This window comes from Catharus ustulatus, chromosome 17 (assembly GCF_009819885.2).
Source record: "Catharus ustulatus isolate bCatUst1 chromosome 17, bCatUst1.pri.v2, whole genome shotgun sequence".
NCBI classification, from domain to species: Eukaryota; Metazoa; Chordata; class Aves; order Passeriformes; family Turdidae; genus Catharus; species Catharus ustulatus.
In genome coordinates, this window is record NC_046237.1 from 7,056,048 (window position 1) to 7,082,207 (window position 26,160).

The window sequence follows — 26,160 nt, forward strand, 5'->3', positions numbered from 1 at the left end:
GAGATCAAAAAGGTTTTTGTTATGGCTAACAGTATAAAGTTTTGAATAAAGAAGACTCAGAAGTGTAAAATTGTGAATTAAATGTTGCCAGTGTGGTGTATATGTTATTCTGAAGAAAATAAAGTCTGTTTTATACAAAAAAAAATAGATATGTAAGATGATAGTTCTAGTGGATGTGTCCTCACAGACAAAAACCTTGGAGTAGCTGAACTATTCCTACTCCTTGTACCTTGTAACCATAAACACTCAGGTTTTCTCTGAGAAGCCTCTCTGTAAATGTGTCTTACTAGACCTAAATATCTGTATTTTACACAAAACTTTACAAATCTTGGGATTGTTTGGTCTCTTAACCCAGAATGGTGTCAGCCACTAGGAACTGGCAACTAAATGTTTCAAGAGCAAATTCTCCTGAGTGTTCCACTGCAGATTTCTTTCAGGAGCTGTACTGGTAGCTTTTAAACCTCATTATTTTATAGGTCAGATAAGGTGAGTCTCTTTAAAGAGTCATTAAAGTGAGAATGTTTTGAAAAGCTCCCAAACAGGAAGCCCTGTTGTTCAAGGATCTGATTGAAGTTTTGGTAGCTAAAATTAGACCTTTTTGTTCCCATACCTTTAAGAAGTAACTCTTGCTTACATTATTACAAAGTGGTAGCCAGGCTTTAATTACTTTCAATGTATTGATATGCTTGGAGTTGACTTTTTTGGAATTTGTTAAATTGTAAGTCAGAGTATCATAACTGAGTTTGGAGGGAAAGGACTTGGAAACATTTCACTCTTAGTTTATTGCTAGTAATTTGTTCTGATTTTGTTTTTTGTAGTTCTGTCTTTCTCCTACAAGAGTTCACCCCAGTGCTGTTGGAAGGTCAGGAACAGGGCACTACCTGTGCTGCCCTGGGGCTGTTGATGTCCTCAGCTGTTGTAGGAGAAACACTAGACCTGGAACCCAGTTTGTTACTGGTAAGAAGTAATTGTCTTGGATTTTATTTGTTTATTTGTTCAGTATTGCAGTTTACATGTTTTCTTTAACAGAATCAGCAAAAATCACTTGTTACTTTTAAGAACAATATAGAAAAATATGCATATCTTGTCTTTTTTATCCTTAGAATTTTTAACTTTGCAATTTCTAAATTTTGAATTCTAATTACCCTTCTCCCAAAATGTGGAGGACAGCAGTTTTTACTTACCTCTTGTTTTCAGTCCTGGTTTTCTCTTGAAATTCTTCCTGTGCCATCAGAGCTAATGAAGGTTAATAAATGGATTTTTCTATTAAATCCTCTATTTTGATTATGCTTTTATGCTGTCCAGCTCCTGCACATTGGCTCACCCATAACTTCAGGTGGATGGGTTGACAAGTCAAAGCCACAGCCAAGTCTCTGGTTTGAAGTTTTGGAGTAGAGTTAAATGTTTAATGATGATTCCCTGCTATTTTAAGTTGTACTATTGGAGTTAGATTTTGCTTGTGGTTCTTGTTTGGGCTGTGGTCACAAAGCTTTAATGTGTAGTGAAATGCTGGGAGTGTGTAGGGTTCTACTCTGCTGTTTGAACTTTACTCTGGACTTTCTGGATTGTATCTGCTACAGATTCTAAACAGGGATATTGTTTTAATGCTGTCTGTGGTGGGGCAACATTACCTTGAAGTTGGAGAAATTTTAGTGAATCCTGATCAGGATTTATGTGGGAACTTGGGGCTCTTTTTGCCCTGCAATCACTGACAATTCAGTGCATGTGTCAAACTTGGTAATGAAAATGGAATTAGTATTTTTCTCTAAGTTTACTGAAAATTATGTGCCTCCCAAATCCCTGCCCTTTCTGTACTTCTATAGCTCTTCTCAAAGTGAATGGTGAAACTTTTATTTTTCTCCCTATGAGTCCCAGCCCATGAACATGCTCTGTTGGGCTGCAATTAAATGTGCTCATCCCTGGACATCAGGGAGAAGTTGTGCACGTTGTTTGCATGAAACCCTGAGCTCTGAGTGACCCCTCTGGCTCAAGGGTCTGGTTTGGTCTGTTAAAAAAAACATCTGCCTCTTTCTCCTTGAATTCAGAGCTGTGGTTGGAATGGCCAACTTAAAGGATGATTGGTTTTGGGAATCAGAATAGGGTGAAGGTTTTTTGGCAACTGTTCATTTTTGTATATCTATTTTGGACAAAGCTGATCATATAAATATAATTTGGTGTTAAATAGTGTCAAGAAAGAAACTCTTTCAGAATTGTGTGCTGCTCTTCCTCAAACACACTTGTGAGAAAGCACTGCACTTGTGGAGATTTGTGCTTGTAAATCTCCTGAGCAGTGTCTTTGCAGAGTTACCATCCATGAATATCCTGAGTCTTCTTTTTCTCTGCTTTACTGTCCTTTTCAGCTCCTAAGGGGTTTTGTTCTCCATTCTTTTCAGCACAGGGCAGATGGAGAGTAGGAATCCTGGGCATTTCTGTTGTCTTTAATTGGATAAAAGTGAAACTTGTATGCACACTGTGTCTTGTTGTGCAAGGAAGCATTTCAAGCCCAATCTCACCTTACAGAGCTCCTTTGCAGAGGAATTTAAAAAATGTTGGAATGTCTTGGGAGTGGAAACATGGACAGGACACAGGGGAAGCAGAGAAGTGGGGTGTGTTTGTTGGGTTTTTGTGTAATAAAGCATTGGAGTGAATTGGAGTTCTTCCTAAATCTGTTTTTACTTTTCTCTGAAGGGAGAGGGGGGAGGAAACAACACATTTTTGGTTAAATTCCAGTTGGCATGTTTTCTCTAGGGAGCAGAGTGGTGGAGGAGTGCACTAGTGAGCATTTTGGTGCTCTTTACCTTTGGTCCTTGGTATTAAGTGTAGAAACACTTTGAGAAAATTGATACAGACAAAGTTTAAATCTTCAGTTCACTTATATTCTCAGAAAAGAAAAAGTAAACAACCAACCAAACAAATCCTAACAACAGCAACTCCCCCTCCCCCCCCAAAAAAACAAACCTCCAGGCCTTTTTTTTTCCCTGTTTTCTTTCTGAGGGAAGGAAGTTTATTTTTGTCCCCACTATTTCCCAGGGGACTGCTCTGTAGAGGATTTTGTGTGCAATTCATTTCTCATCTGTGACTTTTTGTCAAAATTTAAGTAATGCACTGGGATTTAGATGCAACAAATTTGTGCCTCCTAATTTTAGTGATGTTAAGATTTTGGTTAGGAGACTCATTCCTGGGATGTATGCTGAGAAATTTGCCAATAAATAAGTATGTACTCTTCTTAAAACCTTTCTGATGAGAAGTGAAGTGTGATTTAGACTCTTACTGTGCCATCATGTGCTATTTTCATGGCTAAATAAATGTACTGACAGTGCAAAATAAACCACTTTCATAGGTTCACTCTAGCTAGGGTTAAAGTTTGTGTAAATTATTAATGCTTACTTCAAGACCAGGTTTTTTCTGATATGAGAAATAAAAGCAGCCCTGTATCTTGACAGAAGTTTGCATGAAAGTGGCTCTAAAATCTGCTCACTTTGTGTTCTATTTGCTGTTACATGCAATGGTTTGGTTTGGGACTTTTTTTTAGTTCTTTTTGGAGAAGCAATAGACTTGAGTTACTGTACTGCCTGTGAACTGGCTTATGAAGAAAGCCTGATCTGCTACAAATTTATTTTGTGGAAAATCTTCAGATGAGCTTTCTTGGTTCATTGGCTTCCTGGAAAGCTGTGTTGTGGCCATGTGGCCTAAAGAATTCTGGTAGATGCTCAACTTCTAAACCTTCATGTACTAAAAAGACCTGAGATAAACCAAAAAGTGCATCATTAATCTTAAAGATCTGTTTCTAAGAAATCTCCACAGTTTATTCCATCTTCACTGTGTTTCTACAGAAGTTTGAAGGGTACAGCTTTTCTGAAGAAATCTTTCCACAACATTTTTTAAGTGGAAATAAATGTCCTTACCAGGGAAAGGGAAAAAAAAAAAGAAAAACAAACCATCAACAAGCCACAAAACAGCATGTGAAATTGGAACACAAGAGCACAGGGTTTTAAAGCTTCCTGAATTTTTAACTACTAGCAAATTGCCTTAAATTTAACTTGGATTAATTCCCTGGTGATCCTTGACATTAAACGGATGTTCTGGTTTGACATGGGTAGACAGAAAACTAATTAATTCCTCTGAATTTGAGGCGTATTTAATTTTCTCCCCCAAAGACCTCTTGTTTAAAAGGTGCAATGCTGTGACAGATGTTGGATGTGGAGTGACATGTGTGACAAGGGAAGTTCAAGACATCTACAGTAATAATTCCTGATTTGGAAACTGTTACGTTTTATTGATTACACTGAACATGGGAGTATCCACCTCACTGCTTGCCTGAAAGTGTGTAATGTGCCCACCTCTGGCCAGTAAGGAGTCTTTAATAGGTTTTTGTGTATTTGTGTTTAGTAAAAATTCCCTGATAGCTTTTCTGACCCTATCTTCTATTTCCTAAAGAGATGAGCAAGAGCTCCCTCCATCCCTCCATCCCTCCATCCCTCCATCCCTCCATCCCTCCATCCCTCCATCCCTCCATCCCTCCATCCCTCCATCCCTCCATCCCTCCATCCCTCCATCCCTCCATCCCTCCATCCCTCCATCCCTCCATCCCTCCATCCCTGTCAATGCCTGAACCTCAGACTGCTCCAGTCAAACCAAAAGTAGCAAGAGACATTTTTTGAATTCTGTGTTTCTGCCACGGGCAGTTTAAAAAAGGACAAATGTTTCTGAAGTGGACCCTGACCCACTGAAGTAAACTGAATAAATGTATGAGATAGCAAAGGAATAAAAACTCAAGGAATTGATATAATTTCCAGTTGAAGAATATTTCCAGTTGAAGAAGGCAAGATGTTATGTCATAAGTTCACAAGAGCAAGTGGAGACTTTGACAAATACTGTTTTGCTAATGTGTATAAAATTAAGGAAGAGAAAATTATCCTTGCAGGAGATTTCCTGCCTCTCCTCCCCATAGTTCCAGGGAGTTGATGTCTTGGAATATGGATTTTTATATCCATGAAGGAACAGTGAAAGGCAATGCTATATCCAAAACCTTCTGCCCCTATCCTCATAGTGGGCTCTGAGGTTTTCTTACATCCTCCCCTGGATTGTGTGGATGTGGCAGCTGTTGGAGACACAACTGGTGATGGACAACTCACTTTATCCTATGTGGCAATTCATATTTCCTGAGGGGACTAAGCTGACTCTTCAACTCCTAAAAGTAGATGCAGAAGTGGTTTCTGGAATAAAGACAAAACTGAGCTGTCACTGCCTTAAGAGGTGGTTCTGTCCAATGTGGAGATGTTGGGAAGTGCTGGCAGCCACCTCCAGAGCCTGGATTAGAGGGATGCTGTGCTGGCTGGTGCCATCACAACCTTTTCAGGCCAAACACCTGAAAATTATTATTTTTTTTTCTTTCCATACTCCCTGACCCTGATTGTTGGTTTGATTTTCATGGATTTATTTTGTTTATTTGAGACAGAGATGGTGTCTGCGTGAGGATTTGGTTTGAGGTCTCTGGGCAGATTTCTGTGGTAAATAGGTGTGTGCAGCTGCACTGGTATTGACCTCTTCCAGTTCAGTTTGAAAAAATAGATTGGCTTCTCTGTGCATTCTGTGCTTAATTCTGCAGGAAAGCTGCACAGCTTGGAAGTGGATGAGCACAGTTCAGCCTGTTTGTGTTGCAGGAAGATGGTCCTTCCTCTCTTGAGGGAAGCAAACATTTCTCAATGATCAGGGACCAGCTGGCCTTGCAAATGAGGATTCCTGGGGCTGCAGAGAGCAGCTCCATCCTTGCAGAGCTGGAGGAGCTTGAAGCAGTCTTGCATAACTTGAACCTTTGAATCATCAGGTGGCTCTCTAGGAGGAGGTCTCACCTCGCGGATGTTCTGTGGGCTGGGAGGTGCTTTTCTAGCCCACAGTGTTGGCTAAACTGCAGCTATTTTGCTCCTGCTGATGATAATAATAGCACAGGGGAGGGGAAGGGGGCAGGGTGCTAGTGGATCTGTGTTCCACAGCCCAGGAAACACGCTGGAATGTGCCAAGGAAACTTCCTGAATCACGGCTGTGCTGCCCACTGCTGCGAGCCAGTTTGAGCAGATGGGACTGAATTTGTGTGTGAACTCCATGGATGTTAGAAAGGTGCTCCAGGCTGGAAACAGCCTCCTTAATGCCAGTGCTAACACTGAGCCATGTGTGCTTCTAGGCTGTTCGACCTCAGAGGTTCTGTTTTTTGTAAGTAACAACCAGTAGCCTAAATCCAGGCTTCTGATGAGTGTGCCTGCACATAATAACTTTTGGAACTGGGTCCAGTTTTACAGTTGTGTGTTGACATGTGGACACTCATATCAATTCTACAGTTGGGATTTTTTATATTGGAACAAATTCTAAGCTTCTGACAGAAAGGAGTAAGATATCCTTCACCTTGGTGCTCTTAATTAGTTGGATCATTAAACCACTGTTCCATGGTAGATAAATCTTGATAGTAAGTTCCAAAAAAAGTGGTATAAGCTAGAGAAAATGGCAGATTTGAATGCCAAAGGATCTGTAAAGCTGTGGCATCAAAGGCAAATGTGGAGTTGAAAAGAATAGTAACTGGAAAAAATTCAATCTGGAAATCCTTGCACTGCTGATTACTGACAACATTTAGGACCATTTTTTCTGTTTTGAGTGTAAGAGGAGGATAATCTGCAGCATAACTTAGATGATACCTTGCTACTGGCACCAAGTAGCCTTTTATTTCAGATAATACTGCCAAATTTAATGAAAGGTGATCAAAAGGCCTGTGAATTTTTCTCAGTTCTATGTTGGTGATAAGGATCCTTCCTTTAGGTCATGAGAATTTCTCTACTCAGTATCTGAGGGTGGCTATGGGTTAACTTGGAGATGTAAAGCAAGAAAATAACATGTTTATTGCAAAGTATTGCTTGTAAGTAGTTGAACTTCAAATAACATTATTTTCATAGTTGTGCCAGTTTAGTTTGGGTGGGGACTTAAAGCTCTGTGATCTGTAGTCTTGGAGTTGCCTGTTGCTCTTCTGATTTTTCAGCCATGTTTATAGCCCCCTCCATGGCAGTATAACAAGGGGAGTGCTGGGTTCAATCAGCTCTTGCTGTTTGAGGATTTCAGCTCTTCTGTGTGCTACATAAAATGCTGTTCCCTCGAGGAAAATGTGTGACAGTGTGCCCCTCAGTAGTCTGTGGGCAGCTGAGCATGGTTTCAAGTGCTCTATCTCTATCAAAACCAAACTTCAACAAATTCACAGTAAAAACTGACAGCTGTTGTTCTCTGGTTACTTCAGATGGGTTTTCTTCCAAGTCTGTAGTAATTTAAAGAAATATTTCTCTGGGGTGTTATGAGCTGCTGGAGGATTGGCTTCAAATCTAGTCCTTTTTAATGTAAATTATTTGAAGTCTGGTCAAAGTAAGGTGCATTTTGTAATGCACGTGGAGGCACTGCAGGCAGTAGCTGCATTCGTGGCACTCTTCCCAGATGAACCTGTTGCTTCTTTTGGTACAACCTGGGGTTTATCTCAACCTCGTCCTGGATTTTGTAATCCTCTCACTTCCTTCTCCCTGCAGGACTTGTGGAAGAGGAAACATAAAGATCTCCAAATGAATAACCGAAAGGAAGATATGGAAATTGCTTCCCACTACCGTCACCTGCTGCGGGAGCTGAACGAGCAGAGGCAGCACGGGATCCTCTGCGACGTCTGCATCATCGTGGAGGGCAAGATCTTCAAGGCTCACAAAAACGTCCTCCTGGGGAGCAGCCGCTACTTCAAAACCCTCTACTGCCAGGTCCAGAAAACCTCTGACCAGGCCACAGTCACCCACCTGGACATTGTCACCGCCCAGGGCTTCAAGGCAATCATTGACTTCATGTACTCCGCGCACCTGGCGCTGACCAGCAGGAACGTCATCGAGGTGATGTCGGCTGCCAGCTACCTGCAGATGACAGACATCGTGCAGGCCTGCCACAACTTCATCAAAGCAGCTCTGGACATAAGCATCAAGTCTGATGCCTCAGAGGACCTCGTTGATTATGAGCTGGGAGCCCCTTCCAGCAGCAGCACGGACGCTCTGATTTCGGCAGTGGTGGCTGGCAGGAGTATATCCCCCTGGTTAGCTCGGAGAACAAGCCCTGCAAACTCCTCTGGGGACTCAGCCATTGCCAGCTGCCACGAGGGAGGGTGTAGTTATGGGAAGGAGGATCAAGAACCAAAACCAGACAGCCACGAAGACATTTCGTCCCAGTCTCTCTGGGCTAGTGACATGGGCTATGGGTCTTTGCGTATCAAAGAGGAGCAGGTGTCACCGTCCCATTACGGAGGGGGTGAGCTGCATTCTGCCAAGGATAGTGCAATACAGAGTGGGTTCTCAGAGCAAGGAGTGGGGGATGGCTGGCAGCCCACGGGCCGCAGGAAGAACAGGAAAAACAAAGAAACTGTGAGACATATTACGCAGCAAGTGGAGGATGACAGCAGGGCAAATTCTCCTGTGCTGCCCCTTTTGCCTGCCTCAGGATGGCCCTACAGCAGTCGAGACCCAAGTAAGTCATTCTTCCAGTTTTTGGGGATGAGACTGAAAATGTTGAGTTAATTAGATCTGTTTCTGGGATGATCTTATCAGCCTTTGAAATAGGAGCTTGCCAGAAATACAAAAATGTTGGAACTTGTGTTGCCAGCAATTCAGAACACCAAGCACTGCGTGGTTCAGTCAGGAGCCTCGATGGAGGTTGGCTCTCCTGTAAGAGTGGTGGTTTTGTTTTGGCTTTGAATGACATCAATCACCCCAAAACCACCACTCTAACTGCTGGAATTAATGAGAGGAAAGGTTAAAGGAATTTATTTTAGCAGGTGTGGACACTGATGTCAAGGTTGAAGAATTTTCCTTCCACTATATATTGATGATGTAATTACACCACACACACAGGTGTAATTTAGTCTTACTGATACCATCTTCAGAATTTCCTGATATTCAGGTGTCACTTTCTCTTGGGTAAGAAAACCACCACAGCTTCTTGCTGGTAATGGCAGGATAAGTGTTTAGTACCTCTGAAGAACAACATGTTTTTCTGAGGCATTACTATGGCTTCAAGTGTATTTTGATGTGTGACTACTTGTGGTCTGAGACGAGTGGCTGCGTTTAAAGTGTGTAGCCAGCAAGAAAGTTGTTTTCTTGACTTCCTTTGAATCTTCACTGGTTACTTTTTTGTCTCAAGGTAACTGTCCCATTTGATTCATTAATCAATGGCAATAAATAGATTCAGGAATGCTTCTGAACTAGGAGTTTGGAGTTTTTTTCTAAGGGCTTATGGGAGTGTGTTAGTAAACCCTCTCAAGCTGACTTTGAGAACTTAGTCTGTGCTGTGAGTTAGCCTGTGTTTCATTGCATACCAGAATCCAAGTCAGCCAGGAGAAGGGTGTGTGAGATTATAGACTTTTATGTTGCCAAATTTGGATGAAAAGCAATACAAAGAGTACTGAAATCCTTGAAAGTCTTTACAGTCTGAAAAAGGAGGTTGAAGTTGCTCACATACTGGAGTTTAAACGTGGTTTTCATTGAACAGTAACTCTGCAAATGTGTTATGTTTTATAGTTATCTGCTGCAGCAAGATAATTGCATGTAGTTATTCTAATTAGCTGATGATAAAATCTAAACATCAGTTAGAAGAAAAATGCGATATAATTTAAGGTTACAGTGATTTATGAAGAATCTCATTTTTGCAATGCATGTATTTTATCCTTGTTTTGAGTGAAGACTAAGCATGGATTGCCTGGTCTTGGTTCTTATGAAACTATTTTTCATTTTCCATGGCATCCCATAAAGAGAGCTCGACCACTTGTGCTGTCTGAGGGATGTGGGTTTGGACAGGTACCTGGAGTGACCCACACACACTGGAGTGGCTGCAGAAACAACTGCAGCTCTGATCCCCTTGGAAAGATGGGGGAAAATTGAGTGTCTTTATGGAAAATAGTGCAGAACAGAAGAGATTGTATTCCTGGAAGCTGAATGGAGCTTAGATTATTTAATTCCTAATTGTTAAGGAATTAAATTGCAGTGGCTGCTCACAGATGAGGGGAAGATGGCTCGAGGGGTTGACTCAGCACAGTGCTGAGACAGCACGTCAGCAGGCACATCAAATTATTTGTTCCAAATCTTGCCTTAAATGCAGTTTCCAATAAAGGAGGTGGTTTCAGTGGTGGGAAAAGGGCAGCTGAATGTTGGTGGCTGGGGGAAGAACTTCAATATTCCAATAGTGCTGGTAAAAGAAAAGGGAAAAATAAATGGCAAGACTTCTTACTGTCCAAAATGCACAGGCTCAGGGGCTGCCTGTGCTGGCAGGGGCAAGTGGCAGAGAGCAGTGTGTCCATGTGGAGCAGGGGGCTGTGTGGAGACTGAGCTGCTCCTGAGTTCCCCATATTGGCCATCTGGAGAGGTGAATGCAGGTGAAATTCTCCTTTCTGCCCTGCTGGACAGGGAGGTTCCTCTGCATTGTGCAGCCTGAAATTGTGGAATGGGTTCATGTGGGCTTAACAGCAGGGATTGTCCCTGCAAGCCCTGCATGTGTTGTAGGTCAAGTTGTGGTGTCTTTGGGGATTTTTCAGTGTGATTTCAAAGGATTTGAGATCCATGCATGTTCAGTTTTGGTTAATCTTGAGCACCTTGTCTACAGGCAGCCTCTCGTGTGGTAAACCTGTGGTTTGGGGGAAATCAAATAGACATTCAGGTGAGGCTGCTGCTCTTTCACTGTGAAGTAAAAGCAGCCCTGCTACCCCAAAAACATCCCTGTCTGGGGCCCTGCAAGCAGTAGGGTCTTCTGGTCTTCCATGGGTATTTCCCATATCCAGCAGGTGGGAGATACTTTCCTGCAAACTTCGTATACAGTGCTACAGGGTTGTGCTTAGGCTGGGTTTTGGTATCTCAGGTTCTTCCCTCTCCTATTAGAATTCTGCAGTGCTGTAGGGGTGTTGCAGACTTGACTCCTAAGTGTGAAGAATAATTGATTTTCTTGTGTGCAAATGGGTAGTGACACAGTGCAGACTTGTAACAAGTATTTGGGTTGTGTTTAAATTTCAGCTTGAAGTTGTCTTTGATTCAGTCATGTCAGGTTTCATTTTTTAGAACAGACTTCATAGTCTAGGGCTCTCTTTTCCCTCATTTATTTAGAAGTGTCCCTATCAGCAATGTTCACAGCTAAGATGGAAAGTTACTCTCTTACGAGGAAATGGGTGTTGAATGTTCGTTCAGAAGTAACTAAGAGGAAAGAAAGTTACCTAGAACTCTTTGTTCTTTGAGTCTCGTTCACTTTTCTGATCTAATCAGTTATTTTAAGGTGCTGCTTGCTAAGGTTGAAAGTTCTTGTTGGGTTCATTGGTGTGGTTTACAAATGCCTCTCCACTGCTGGACTAACATGGACATTGCACTCTGGAAATGCAAAAGGTGATTTAGGAGAATACTTCTTCAAAGCTCAGTCTTCCTCCTGAAATTGTGCAAGGTACTCTTTTGGTGTCAGTTGCAAACAGCACTGCATTTCAGTGGCTTTTTGGAAGGGGAGTCTTGCAAGTAACCATTGCATCACCCTTTAAATTTAGTGATTGTTTAGGGCAGGATATTCACAGATTAAAAATATGCTTCCTAGTTCCTCTAATTTGTATAGGATTATTTAATTGCTGTTATATTACAAAGAAGCACATTGCAGTCACTGAAACTTTGCTTTTGAAACAATTCAGCTCATTCACACTCAGCAGTTGTGCTGCTTTCAGTGGGAAAAACATTCTTATCAGTATAGGCAGGTGTATTAAAGTGTCCCAAATATTTAAGTAGACTATTTAAATACAAATCAATGACATCTCAAAAAAAGACACAGATTTTATTTAAATTGAAAGAGTAAGAAAATTCTTTGTGAGTCTGTTGATTTCCCATATGCTGGTGGGGTGCTGTTGAGAGTCTTTGAATCTGACAACATTGGAGATTAAAATAAAAAGGAGTGTCTGGAGTAATCTTATTAATGGTAATCTAACATAATGGAAGTAGCAAGAGATTGTTAATGTCTGCCATGAAGATTGTCTTTTTCATCCAAGAAAGAATGATCAAATAGGATTTGCAAAAGAATGTAAATGAAAAACTGAGGTGCTGGATTGGGGCTGTGATTCAGCTCTCAGTTTCTCAGGGTCTGTCAGTCAAGCACAAAGCTTGATGAGCACCATTACATGCTAGTTTCTATTTATTAATTTGGACTGTCTGTTTAGCATCAAACACATTAGGTTTTGTCTTTCTCATCCTGTTTGGGTTGTTCAGGATGTCAGTCTGTCATTCCTTGTAGGAAACATTAATATATATGTTTTCCTCACCAAGACATATTAACTTGAAGCAGCAGTTCTCTGAAGTAAACTGAAGCATGGGCTTTTTAAAATAATAACTTTCTTCATAATTGTGCCAAAAATAATTTCCTCCATGGACTTCCCAAAAGAGCAGGTCTGCCTTTTATTTTATCCCTTTTTCTTGAATTTTATAGGTTTTCTAAAGAAACACATTGCTCTTTGTTAGTCTTTGTATCAAAGATGCTTATGAAATTCTGAAGTAGTCTTGTGCCTCAAACATGTTTATTTGCCTCAGGTTCCTGTTCCTTTAACCTTGCTGGATAAAATTTTTACAGGATTATACATCCTGAGTGTGTGGACTACAGGATCAGGTGATGTTTGAAAAGAGAATGGGTATCTTCACTGTTAAACCAGCAAAGTGTTGCTGGTTTTGTCTCTTCACATAATGTAAAACTCTGCCACTTGAAGGGTGTCTTTTGAAGAATTTATTGACGGCTTTATTAATGTGTTAGTTCAAGCATGGTAGTTATGATTCAGGAATTTATTTCCAAGGAAATACTCCCACTCATCTTCTGAGTGTTTGCACCCAAAAGCTGCAAGTGAATTTCTGTGTGCCAATTGACTGTGAAATGAAGCTAATTATTTTAAAAACAGAGCAGCCCTTTCTGAAGGGGCTACAGTTTGGGATGTAATGTAGAGGAATTGCTGTGTTCTGTTAAGAAGAGCTTCAGGATTTGACTAAGCCCACACTAGTGACCTCCATGGGAAGGACAGGCAGGACTTTGCTGTATCCTTGTGACTTTGCAGAGCTCACAGTTCCTCTAACGCTTTCCCCATCAAAATCTTTAATTATGCACAAGTTTCCTCCCTCCCGGTGAGGAGCCGTTTCAGTGCCTCATTTTCCAATGGCACACGTGTGACTGCAGTGGCTGCTGCAGGGAGCTGAGCTCCCCAGGAAGCCTGGGGACATCTGCTGTCGTCAACATTCCCCATCCCTTTTTCTGTCTTGGTTTCCAGAGAGCAAATTATGATTACAGGAGCTGTTGGGGAGCACAGATGCTGAACAGTTGGATCACATAGGGAGCTTGCATTGCAAAAGGTTTCAGAGGCAGGCAAGGAAGAGCTCCTTCCAGATGAACCCAACAAAGTTTCTGTAGGTGAGGTCTCTGGACCTGACTACAGGCAGGTGAATGTGTGGATTGCCTTGTTACAGGGTGATTTTTATTCTTGAAACAAAGTTGTTTTTTCTCAGCAAGCTACTGGGCTTCCTGTAACTCTGTCCCTTTATCAATGCAAATCTTCAGATCTTCCCTTGATTCATATTTTCAAGTCATTATTAAATAAGTAATTCCCCTGAAAATTCCCCTGTTTCTGCTGTGGTATTTGGCAAGCACGTTGGTCCAGCTAGAGGAATCCAGATTTTGCAAAATGAGAAAAGGGGGAGAAGATGAGTGTAGTGTTGGTACTCAGAACTCGGGTGCTTAAGGAGCTCTCAAAGATTTTTGCTGTGTTCTGCAATACAGAAATGAATGTATTGAAGGAGGTGCTAAGAGAAGTTTTGGAAGTGGTCAGTGTTGAAATAATCCTGCCAGAAAAGTCGCTGGGACAGAATACAGTCAGTTTGTCTTCCTTTAAATGGGTTTTGCTTTGAAGAGAGAGAGTCTCCAGTCCACCTGCCATGGTCTGAGTCCTGGTTGCAATGGGAAAACTTCAGGTGTTTAATGGTTTGTTACAGCCATGACTGAAAACTGGGCTGGCTAAAATTTTAGTTGTCAGATGAATATCTGATGTCCTAAAAACCAACACAGGCTCAAATGTTAATAATTTCCTACTTTTAGTTTGTTGCTTAGACCTTTTTTATGCCTCTCTTTGGAAAGATCACTTTTTCAGCAGGATAGATGTTTTGGATTAAAACAACTTATTGGAAAGGTGTTGGAGTATTTTAGAGGGTAGGTAATAGTAAACTGCAAATTGCCTTCCACCTGGAAAATTAAATTCATTACTGCAATTTTCCACCTTCTTTTACAGCCATGACGTTGCAGTTATGGTGCAAGGTATTAAAATCTTTGGTGCACTTGAAGGGGTTTTTCTGGGGAGATATTTTGATATTCTGGTGGCCAGTGATGCACCAGGCATGGAGGGGTTACAGCTCTGTGCTCTTATGCCACCCCCTGAATTCTTTCTTAGCCCAAAATCGGCTTAGCCTGCATTCCTTGGGCTTAGGAGCTGCCCAGGTTTCTGGATCCTCTCTGGAAATCTTGGTGTGCCTGGAGGTGGCTGAGAGTTCCCTCAAAATGCAAAGCCAAAGGAAAAAAAAAAACCAACCTGACCCCAAACACCACTGATCTCTGTGTCCATATTGAGAATTTTGCAGAGGGTGCTCAGTGAATAATTCAGGTTCTCCCTATCACCACTGCAGGCTAGTGGAATTATTAGGATACAATCTTTGCAGGAGTAACTTTGGAGTTTCTGTTATTGAAGGGTTAGGTCAGGTTATTTTCAAGTTTGGAAACTAAAATCATCGTTTTAAACCCAGACACACTTACTCCCTGGCTACACCCTGGCTTTAAAATGGTTCCACCCTAAACCAGCTTTAGCTCAATGCTCAGTGTCTGTTTCCTTTCCCCACCCTGCATTCCATTTTCCCCAGGCTCCCAAGCCCTCCTCCTCCTCTTCCTCCTTCCCCATGGTAGCAGTTCTGATTCTGTTAATCTGCTTTAACTCCAGAGATCAGAGGCATTTCCCCTCTCCTGATTGTCCTTCTCACTGTTTTATTTGTTCCTTGTGCTCTTCTTTACGGAGATCTCAACTTTACATAAACTTTCTACCCCTTTTTGGTTCTTTGCTTTGAAATTATGAGTGAGAAATCAAGAAGCTTTTAGTGTTTTAATGTAAATTCTATTCCTACTTTGCAATCAGCCCTGTTCAGGACTTTAATTTCCTTATTTGCAGTGCTGCTTTTGCATTAAAATGTAGTAGGAATTAATTCTTAAGGTGCAGTGCCTGGGAATCAAACCCAAGTTTTTCTGTACTGGTCTCTGAATATTTGCTCTGAGGATTTTCAGAGTTTATAACTCACCATTCTGTCATACCATGAGTGCTAATATTCATATTTAATGTGGTACTTGAATGTTTTATTTCTGTCCCTTCATGTTTGTGTCTGCCTCTGTCCTGAGGAGCAGCAGGGAATAGTGTCACTCCTTTTATTGCCTGAATTAAGAGACTTGGAAAAAGAGGTTAAGCTTGAAGTACTTTTAAAGTGATAGTCTCAAGTTACTGTACAATTCTCTGCATATTTTGGAGTAACAAGAGTGGCTTAAGGTTCTGCACTGCTCAGTCATTCCTGTTCCTGCAAGGATACTGTATTATCCCATTTTAGAATTGTTTCTAAAACAATTGACTCACCCAGTTTAAGCATTTCTCTCGTTTTTGGATTTGTTCTTTTTTTGGGAAGATCAGCAATTGGCCAGGTTTGCTCTGCAGCCCAAGGAACAGCTGAGTTGAGGTCACTGACAGGAGATGGGGGAGCAGCAGCAAGCAGCAGGGTTTGAGCCAGCAGCTCCTTTTGCTGACCACAGAAAAGTGTCTGCAGAACTTGATTCAATGGTAGAAAAACAAATATTACGGGAAAGAGATGAAAATTGATTTTTTTTTTCCAGTTACCTGGAGGAGTGGAGGGAATTTTCCAGTTATTTGTACACAGATTACTGTTTTGAGGAAGGCAAAGATGGGGATACACTTGTGCTTTCAGAATATGCTGCAGGAATAGCAACATAAAACCAAGTCATACTTGTGTAGAACAAGCCTGGTTTATTTTATTTATCTAGAGCTGGTGAGGAGAATGTTTCTGTTGGTAAAACACAGATAGTGAGCATCCTATGGCTGTAGGCTGGAAAATTATATTGGAGCCTCAGCTGGCATGGGCTCCTCCTGAGCCCTCCAGAAACAGGAGCAGCATTGGAAATTGGCCTTTTCCTGCAGGAGAGTGTTTTTCAGAGCTCAAATCCTGACAGTCCCAGCTTTGAGTCATGGTGGAGAAGCTGCAGTGGGGCTCAAACCTGAAAGAACAGACGTGGGAAAACACAGCCTGAAGGAGAAGGAGTTTTTAATTCTATAAGGATTCACTTAAGATGTCTTACACCCTTCAACATGATGGCAGTTTTTAATGGTCATATGTGTTGTGGTTAAATATCTATGTTTGCTTGATTGTTTCCTGCTCTAGGAAGTTGGAGCTGATTCTGAATGCTGTGCACATTTATTGTATCCATATGTCTGCTGCTATGGTTGTAAAATAGTGCAAATCAAACCCAATATAGCTCATGGCATCACTTTCCCCATGTAAATATTGCAGTGGGTGAGAACACTGGGGTTTGCTTAGCAAATAGTGAGTTGTGAAACACTTTTGGAAGATTTCTGTTAGAAAGGAGGAGGGAACTGAAATACAAACTTCAAGGATATTTTTAGCAGCTGGTAAAAGATTGTCATTTTTCTGCCAGCCTGTGTGCTCCTTTTTTTTTGTTTTAATTCCCAATCAAAAAAACACTCTATGAAATGAAAGCTATTTTTTCTTTTTTCCCTGAGAGTTTAAAAATTAATTGCCTTTTGTACAGAAGGAGATCAAGCCGAACCTTCCTAAACTTACGCAAGAAACATCATCCCTGGAATTCTAGATAAAATCTACTGTCAGGCAGATACTTGACCCAAATAGCTTGAAGAACCTCAGAAAATTAAGTCTTTTATTTCACCTAAGTTTTTATGGGTCACATTTTGTCAATGTACCTGAAACAAAAGCTGAGTTTAAGTGGCTCCCACTTTCCTTTGGTGCTTAACTGCACCCCCACAGTCTCCTGCAGCTGTTCCGGTGAAAATCTCTGTGTGGCCACGTAGAGAACCAGATAGAGGAACTGATCTGCACTTAAATATAACTTTTTTTAATAAATCAATTTATTTTTAACATATTAGTTCCTGTCTCATGTTCTATCACAACAATGCATGTGGTCTTGATGCCACAGGGGGAGTAGCAGGGGAGGGTGCAGGAATTTGGGGTGGGAGAAGTTGCTGATGCTGGGACCTCTTCCCTTTCTGCTTGCCCTGATGTAAACAGGAAAAAAAATTATGTTTTCCATCACACTAAAAATTATCCAGCTGTGTGCAGGAGATCCAAAACATCTGCCCCAGGCAGTGTGATGCCTGCATCCATCCCAGGCTGCTTCCAGGCCTGATGCTTGACTTTGTTCATGAACAACTTGTGTGGTGGGATGTTGTGAACCCTCAGCAAGTTGTTGGATGGCACCAGGCTGGGAGGGATGATTGGCTGGAAGGCAGCAGTGCCAGGCACAGCAGGAATTCCACCAAGAGAAGTGGGAAGTCCTGCATGTGGCACAGGATAACCCTGTGCAGCTCTTTGGGTTGGCAGCCAAGGGGAGAGAAAGCAGCTTTGCAGAAAATGTCTGCTGGGGAGTGAGGAGCTGAAGAGGAGCCTGTGTGCCCTCACAGCTAGGGAAGGTTGGCTGCCTGCCTTAGGAAGAGCAGTTGGAGTACAGGATCCAGTTTGGGGATCTCCAAGCCAAGAAAGACTTTGACAAGCTTGAGCAAGCGCAGCTGAGGCCAGGGAGATGATGTGTGTGAGGGGAGAGAGGCTGAGACAGCTTGGTTTAAAATCTTCAAGAAGAGAAGTGGGGGTGTGGATTATCTAGGGCCAGACCCTTCTCAGATGTGGGTTGAGAAGGGGTGAGAGGTAATGGACACAAGTTGCAGGGAGGGGGATTCTCACATGATGAAAGGAGGGGATTCTCAAAAAGTGATCAGAAGGTGAAGGAAGGACCTGGGGGAGTTGTGCTCTGTCTTCCCTGCTGATGTCCACAACTGGGCTGTATGAGCCACTGGAATCCTAAGTAGTTCTAAGAAGTCACTTTCAGCCTAATTTATTCTACAATTCTTAAAGATTCTGCAGGTGCCAGAGCAGTAATGCTGCCCTAGGTCAGGATGGTTTCTCACTCCCCTGTCTGATGGTGACACCACCTCAGGTTAAGTCCAGCTGCTCCTCTTTCCAGGCTGTGCTTTCCCAGGTTCCTGCCTTGCTGACAGCAGGACTCCTGTACCCAGAGGTGCCTTCCCTTCAGTTCACCTTCCCACCCTAGTTCTGCCAGATTGGGTCCTGCAGGTGGGGTGAGCTGCAGGAAAGGCTCAGGGGCTTCTTGTGGCCATTGAATTCCATTGTCCTTGGAGGCTGTGGGACTTGCAGAGAGTTCCCTGCAGGTGAGACCTCCAGTTCAGAAAGGTGTGCTGGAGGAATGGCTCATGAAACACCCCTGCATTCCAGTGGGGTTGGGAGGGCTCCTCAGGGACTCCTGAAATTGCCAGGGTGATGGCGAAACACAGAGGAGCTGTTTGAAAGCTCTGTAAATAGTGAGTGAGGCACTGTTGCCCTCCTTTAAAGGACTCCATGCCTGTGGCTGCTCCCCCTCACTGCTGGGGGTCACCTCTGCCACATAACCCCAGAAATTCGGGACACCGAGGGAGAAACATCCCTGCTTTGAGCTCCAACCACACTGAAGAGAAGATGAGAGATGTCTTGATCCTCTCTTACCTCCAGACTGCAATGAAAAGAGCAATATTGAGAAAGAGCAACCTGGCAAAAAGCTGCCTTTAGTTCTTGGGGAAAAAGCTTGTTTCTGCTTTGAGTTTTCCAGCAGCAGATGCAACCCTGTATGGCTTTTATTCACGCCTTTCTCTCTTCTCATGGGCTTAGTTCTCCAGTTACTGATTTCTAGATGTTCAACTATCTACATGAGAGAGCAGGAATAAAAGATGAAAAGGGGAAAAAATAATTAAGAAAAAAAAGAACTATGAAAGAGAATAATAGCATTGGGAGTCTGGGAAATCCCACTGGGGGTTTACTGAGAAGGTTAAAACACAGTACAAACAAGAAATAAGTGGTGTGAGAGAAGCAGATGCTGAGGAGGTACTTGGGTAACAGCTGAGTTTAAGCTGTAATGAGAAAAAATGACAGAAGCAGGGAGAAGAAATACCAGAGAAAAAAAAATTGGTTTGTGTATTACAGTAATTAATTAAGGTAGTAAATGGAGTCTTTTAAATGGATCTTTCCCTTGCTGTTTCTGGGATGGCATGTGTGTTTTGTTCAGTTGTTGGACTAGGCTTAATGCTTTTTACTGTCAGCTTCCTCCTAGATCTTTGAAAATGAATTATCATGTTAACATTTGGATACTTTAAGTACATTGCATTACTTTGATTTGTGCCATAGCCCTTTCCCAGGGGCTGCCAGATAGAAGTCTGCAGTGTTTGATTTTTTGTGACTAGTGCAGCTTGCTTTTCCCATTCCTGGGTTTGTGACAGGAGCTCAGTTTATGGGAATTCCACAGCTCACACAGTAGCCACTCTGGGTGTGTTGGGAATATTGTACTACTCCTGTTGTCCTGGTGTGAGGTTTATTCCTCTTCATGGATCTGTTAAAGCCTGCCTGGTCTGTTTGGGTGGGAATGAAGTGTGTTTTGAGCTCAGCTGGGATGGGTGACCTCTGTGAGAAGGTGCTGCAGTTCTTGTATCCCTGTTACGTGATGCTTCATGTGTAGGTAAGAACTTTACTATTGTTTTCAGAATTGCTTGGAAGTACTGTTGCCAAAATTGTTTAAAAATAGGCTCTGTGTTTTATTTGACAATAAAAGCTAACAATAAAATATTCATCCAAGTCAACAAATTTAAGAAAGCTTTTCTAAAGCTTCCATGCGTAGGAAAGCAGGCTGGTGTAATAGAATAACTGCAAAATAATGATTTGCTAAAGAGACTAATGAGCTCAGTTTCCCAAGCAGCATTAATCCCGTGTTTAGCTCGGGATTTCCTGCATGTGGAGCCCTGCAGTGGCAGGGGCTGTCCCAGCAGGGTGAAAAACGAGCTCTGGAGGGCTGGGATGGAGCTCTGGGGCCCGTGGCAGTGAATAATTGCAGAATAGAAGCTCATTGACCAAAGCCTGGTTTACACGGGGCTGAAGCTGGAGTAAACAGTTTGGATTACTGGGAAGTGACGGATGCTTTCGATTCATATCGTTCTTTGGTTAAATCTTGTTAAAAGGAGCTGCATTCTAGAGAAAAGAGAAGTGGTTTTGGAGGCAATGGGAAGAGGAACTTGGTGCATTTTTTGGGTTTTGGTGTACTGAGAGTATTTTAGTACTTATGTGACTAAGTGGATATTTATTTTGCCATAATGTGTGTTTGATTAGATTACATCAGCTATAAATACTGGAAGCTCTGAAGCATCTATTTTGCTGTCTGTCTCTAATCTTGGCTTTTGAGGAACATTTAATGTCTTGTTGTGGTTACAATTAATCTGTGTGTGTTTTAGCAATTAGTGTTTATGTGCAGCGGGCAGCAGCCAATTCTGGCAACTGTCAATCAGCAGCTGTAACAGGCTCTGAGAAAGGAGTGCAGAAAGCACAAGGTGATTCCCTGCCTGCCTGGTTATTTGGGAATGCAGTTGTGTGGGCAAACACCCTTTCTGGCTCGAGTTATGTGCTGTGATTCCTCGTGTGGGCAGTGGGACAGTGGTAATATTGTGGCTTTGATGTGATGAAGCTCTCTATTGCCTTACCAATTTAATGGGCTAAAGTTTAATTTGCTTCATTCACCACCTTTTGTAACAGCTGCTGGTTTTTACTGTCTTGTAATTTTCCTTTATGTAGGCATGCTGGCTTGTTTTTAAAAAACCTTCATTATCATCTAGAAAAGTGGAAATCCTGTGAGCCGCTAACAGAGGGATGACAAAATACATAAAAATTCAAAGCATTTGAATTCTTCTGCTTGGCTAAGATTTAATAAAACTGATAATATGAAATTATACGAGCAAAACACAGATGGAGGGGGGAAAATGGTTTGTTTTAAACATAGAGCATCTCTGGTAGTTCACATTTATGAAGTTCCTGCTGTGTTTGTAGTGGCCAGCCCGTTCCCTGCATCTCCGGGTGTGGGAGCACTCTGCCCGTGATTGCTTTTTCCTTATTGTTTGCTTTGAGGCCGTTTGTTTTTTCAAAGGAACAACTTAGCAGTAGGATGTACTGGCAGAGCAGTGCAGCTTAGTAAAACCGATCTGAACACGTTCTGGAATCTGATATGCCCTGAGCTGGGACTGGGAAATTCTCTGGCTGCTCCTGGTTCCACAGGCTGGGCACCTTGAGCATGTCCCCACATCTTTCTCTGGCAGCCACCACCTGTACATGGAGATAAAAATAATGATCTTCCTTCAGCTGTTTTCCAGGTTACAGGAGGTGGGCACGGTACCAGTGTCCTCATTAGCATTTTTTAATAAGGCTCTGCAGATTAATGCCTTGCCCTGGTTTGAAGCTGTGGAAACCAAGTGCTGGTTTGTCCCACTCTGCCTCCTCCCTTCTCCCGAGCTTCTGTACAGGAGTGATTTTATTGCAGTGCTGTGTGTGGACAACACCTGAATTCCTTGCCCTGAAGAGTGCCAAGTGAATTTGTGAAAGCAGCAGGTATTAATTTTGTAAGTGTCCTACCACTGGTTTGAGCTCTAATAGTTCCCTCTTGCATCAAGTAGATTTAAATCTGTCTTAAAGTAGGAGGCAATAAAATATTCAGGATGTGCAAAACAGCTTCTTTCTCCATCTGATAGCTCATTATCTGTGCCTTCTCTTTGGATGTGGATTTTTTTTTCCCTCTACATTGATGGGAGAAATGCCACAAAGGCATAAGTTTGTTGGGAAGCTTCAGCTCCGTTTGCCAGGTGCTCAGCTGGGCTTTGAGTGTGTCAGCTGTGTTTGCTGCTGCAGATCTGGAGTAGGTAATTGCAATTTGTTTCATGCACTTTTAAAATGGGGCAACAGCCCTTTTTGTGTGTAATTTTTTGTTGTTTCGTGTGAAGAATAGAGAGGAGTCTGAGAGGCATTTTTCTTTACATAAAAATGCATCAATTATTTAAGCTGATAAGAGAGTCAAAGTTCAAACAAAGGAGGCTCTTCAATTAGACCTTCCCAAAAGTACAAAAATAAACTGTGTTTTTGCAGGAAGGAGTTTGCCTTATCGTAACTTTTTCGGTTTTGTTTGGGTTCAGTAATTGTTGTATCTGTTACTAATATGTTATATTTTTATACAGTTTCTTTGTAGTTACAAGTTGTAAAGTAGCTGGTCTACCTTTTTTTTAAAAAACTGTAACACTTCTGTATAAAAACCCACCCTGTGATATATGCTGGGAGCCATTGGTTACTGTGTATTTTTTAGGGAAGTGACCCCAAGGGATTTATACTCGGCGCCCCATTTTTACAGGCTGTTTATTACTGGGTTTCTCAAAACCTTCATCATGGGGAAGAAACAAAAGAGTGAGAATTTGGGCTACTGGTGTGTAAAATTAGGGAGAAAACAAAACTTAAACCTTTGAATATAATTTCAGTACTAGCAAACTGTCCTGAAATCTTAGTTTAAGATAAATAAACACTCTTATCCAGGTTGTAGGTAAAATACACATCCCCTCCTGTGATTTACCAAAATATGAATATTGGTGTAACACCGATACTCAACTGTGATGGACAAAAGACTCTGTAACAATTTAAAGTTAGAAAGGGTATGTTTTGTTCAGCACTGGGCAGCAGCGTGGGGTAGCCCCCTAATGCACACTGCAAAATCACAGGTGGTAACAGAGTCTATTTATTGACAAAGGTTTAAACAAATACATACTCATAATTCCAGCCCCTCCCCTCCCATTCCTATGGTAATTAGCTGTAATGGCTATTAAGGATTCGTGGTTGGCTTCTTAAATTAAGTCTGCGGTCGTTTTTGTGGGGAGGGATCTTAAAAGGAGGAAGTAAGGTGAGTCTTCCTCGCCCTGACCTTTTCTATCAATGACAATACAAATGGCTTTTGGGGCAGCTACAGTTTAGCAAAGAATGAGTTTCTGGTTGCAATTGTTTGTGTTCTTTGGACCTACCTACCAGTTTCATCCTTTCCCATTGCAAGCACAGCTTGCAAACATAAATTGACAGGCAATCAATTATTGAAGTTTCAGGTAACTATCTCAAGCCCAGTTTCTTTTAACTAAAATCCTAATTTCTCTAAGATTAGTGTGTCACCTGTGCCCTGCCTTCGCAGCACAGCGTGGCACCGAACCCAAACCTGGCTGGAAAAACAGAACCCCCAGCTGCGAGGCAGGAAAAAGCAGATCCAAACCAAGTGTTGCTGCATTCCTGGTCCTGTTTCCCAGACCCACCAGTCCCTGGAGTTGTCTGACAGCATCTTCCCTCCCGCAGGCGCGGACGCGGCCGGGACGGAGCCCAGCAGCTCGGACAGCCGGCCGGAGCGGCCGGAGCCCTTCGGCAGCGTGGAGGAGGCGCTGCTGCCGGGAGAGTCCAGCTACATCCACCAGCCCCTGACCCCGGACAAGGAGGATGCGCTCCAGGCCGCCACCGTGGCCAACCTGCGCGCGGCTCTGATGAGCAAGAACAGCTTGCTGTCGCTGAAAGCCGACATGCTGGGCGAGGACAGCTCGCTGCTCTTCGAGTACCTCCCCAAAGGCACGCACTCGCTCTCCCGTAAGTTGGACTTCTTCTATTTGTTCTTTTGTTTTTTAGTGATGCTTTAAGGGAAATCTTTAGTGAGAAGAAAATACAGGTCACCGCCTCGTTTGTTGCTGCTGGTGTGTTCATATCCAGGTTTAAGTCCTGCTTAATCCCACTTTCCATAAAATTTGGAAACTTTAGTCTGATATTGATGCAAATATAATTATTAACTGCTGAAGTCATAGAAGAAAATATTCATCCTGTAGCGCTTGCCCTCAAATTTCTGTTTCACTCATTTGCACGGTATTTACAAACAAAATACAAAGTATTTGAGTACTTACAGTTAAAGGTTTTGAATCCAAACTTGATTGGCTGTTGAACAGCTTGAATGTTGCTCCTGTGTCTGTGGTAACAATTGGGCTGTTGTAGATTGCATGATCTTTACTTCTTGCAGTTTAATTTTAGACCTGTAAGTAGTGAGCAGCTATTGATTTTGTTATACTTGCACCTGGAAATGAATGTTTTTCTAGTGGTGATCTGTTGGAGGCAGCTGATGTGAGCCATTAGGTGTGGACAGCTGATTTTTCAGTATATTTCTGTTTTCTTCATTGCAGCCTGATTCTCTAGCGCATAAAGAAAGAAATTATTAATGCTGTATTTTAATAATACTCTGAGAAAATACATCATTTGTGAAACAGAATAGAGCAAGCAACAGTTTTATGAGTGCTACATCTTAATTTCCAGAAGAAAAGGTTTATCTTTATTTATGCTGAGAAAACTGACCAAGTAAATAGAAAGAAAAGTGCACTTAGGATCTCTATTATTCTATTTTCTTTTCGTTTCCTCAGTGGGAAAAGACAGATAACTTTAATGGTCATAGAATTAGAGAATGAATCTGAGAATGCTTTGGCTTGGAAGGGACTTTGAAGGTGATTTTTTTCCACCCCCTTGCCATGACCATGAACACTTTCCACTATACCAGGGTGCTCCAACCTCCATCCAAATTGCCAACTGGTCGCTGGAATTGTGTGACCAAGGGAAATCATTGCACAATGCAATGTCAGACTTAGTGTCTCTTTTCACTTCTCATGTCTGAACAGTGGGATTGTTTTTAAAAAAATCCAAAAACCTTTAAGTTTCTGTACCTTATCCTGTAGCTTAAATATTTGTGGGGAATTGCTGGTGCAGTGTTGTGGGGTTTTTTTGCAGTAACTCATTTCCCAAAGGATCTCCAGTTAAATCAGATTTAGATGGTTCAGATTGGGCTCCAGGGCTGAAAATCCCTCAGCTGCAGCGGAGCAGCACAGATGTGGCTCAGTTCAGTGGCAGGGTTTGGATGCAGGGAGCAGAGTGCCCTGAGCTGGCACAGGGATGGGTGGGAGCCTGGATCGAGGAGCGACCGCGGGTGATGGATGCACCACGGTTCAGAGCTGGGGCTCCAGACAGGTGAAATCAGCAGTTCCATCTTGTGTCTTGATAAATTGGAATAATGACAGGGCTGCCCTCTATCCATCATCCTTCTCCTTGTTGGACGATTGTAGGTTTTATTTTAAAACTGAAGCACCACTTGACATAAAGATAAATGTGTATGAAGCAGTCATAAATCCGGGTTAAAAATTAGAGATCGCCCAACCACCCGAGAAGCAGAGTTTGGGGATGGGCATGGTGCAGGCAGGGGACCAACTGGGTTTAAAATGAAGCTTGATGCATTTAGAAAAAGGTCTGGTTGACAGCTCACTGAGGGGTGCCATGGCCCAGGAGGTCCTGCCCAGCATGTATTTGAGGTCCTTATTTTCCAATCTTCTCGCTATTACTTGGATTTCATTCAGCTGAGCTTCAAACATCTCATCTTTATGGAAGCAAAGTGAAATGCCCAAGTCAAAAGGAAGACTTGCTGCTCGGTCTGTAGCTCTCACAGCAGTCAGGGATGTGGCTGTGGCCTGGTAAAAGGGTTTTTATAGAAGCCAAAAGTTAAGAGACATATTTTTCTTTCATGTTATTCAGATTCACAGGTATCAATTTATTTTAATCACTTGAAAAAGATCTTGTGATATACGATTCCCTTTTAAGTGGTCATTACTGAATGAACAGGACATCAAGTTTGATGAGAATTTTCAGTGTATAAAATGACACTGAAGCAAGTGGTAGGAAGATTGTGGAGATGTAAAAGCACAGTCTAGGTTGGTGCTGGCTTTGTAGGTGTTTTTGACATTTTTCTTCAAAAACAATTTGAGGATGTTGAGTCATTTTAAGTCCTGGATTATATTTTAAAAAAAAAAGGAGGAGGGAGTAGGTAGGAGCACAGTGAAAAAGATTGAATTTAACAAGACAACCAAACCCA

The 26,160-nt window shown here is 42.2% G+C and overlaps 1 protein-coding gene across 8 annotated transcripts in view; it reads left to right on the top strand.

The window, feature by feature from the left end:
- The window catches only part of ZBTB46 (zinc finger and BTB domain containing 46), a 53,330-nt gene that overhangs the window by 7,929 nt on the left and 19,241 nt on the right, over positions 1-26,160 (top strand). For 7 of the 8 annotated variants that reach the window (XM_033074811.1, XM_033074810.1, XM_033074806.1 and 4 more), the window contains 3 exons: positions 819-957; positions 7,557-8,526; positions 23,571-23,852. In XM_033074811.1, coding sequence (XP_032930702.1) covers positions 904-957; positions 7,557-8,526; positions 23,571-23,852 — 1,306 coding nt within the window. In that variant the 5' untranslated portion in view covers positions 819-903. The remainder of the gene's footprint in view (positions 1-818; positions 958-7,556; positions 8,527-23,570; positions 23,853-26,160) is intronic. The other variant, XM_033074813.1, reaches the window with a different exon arrangement.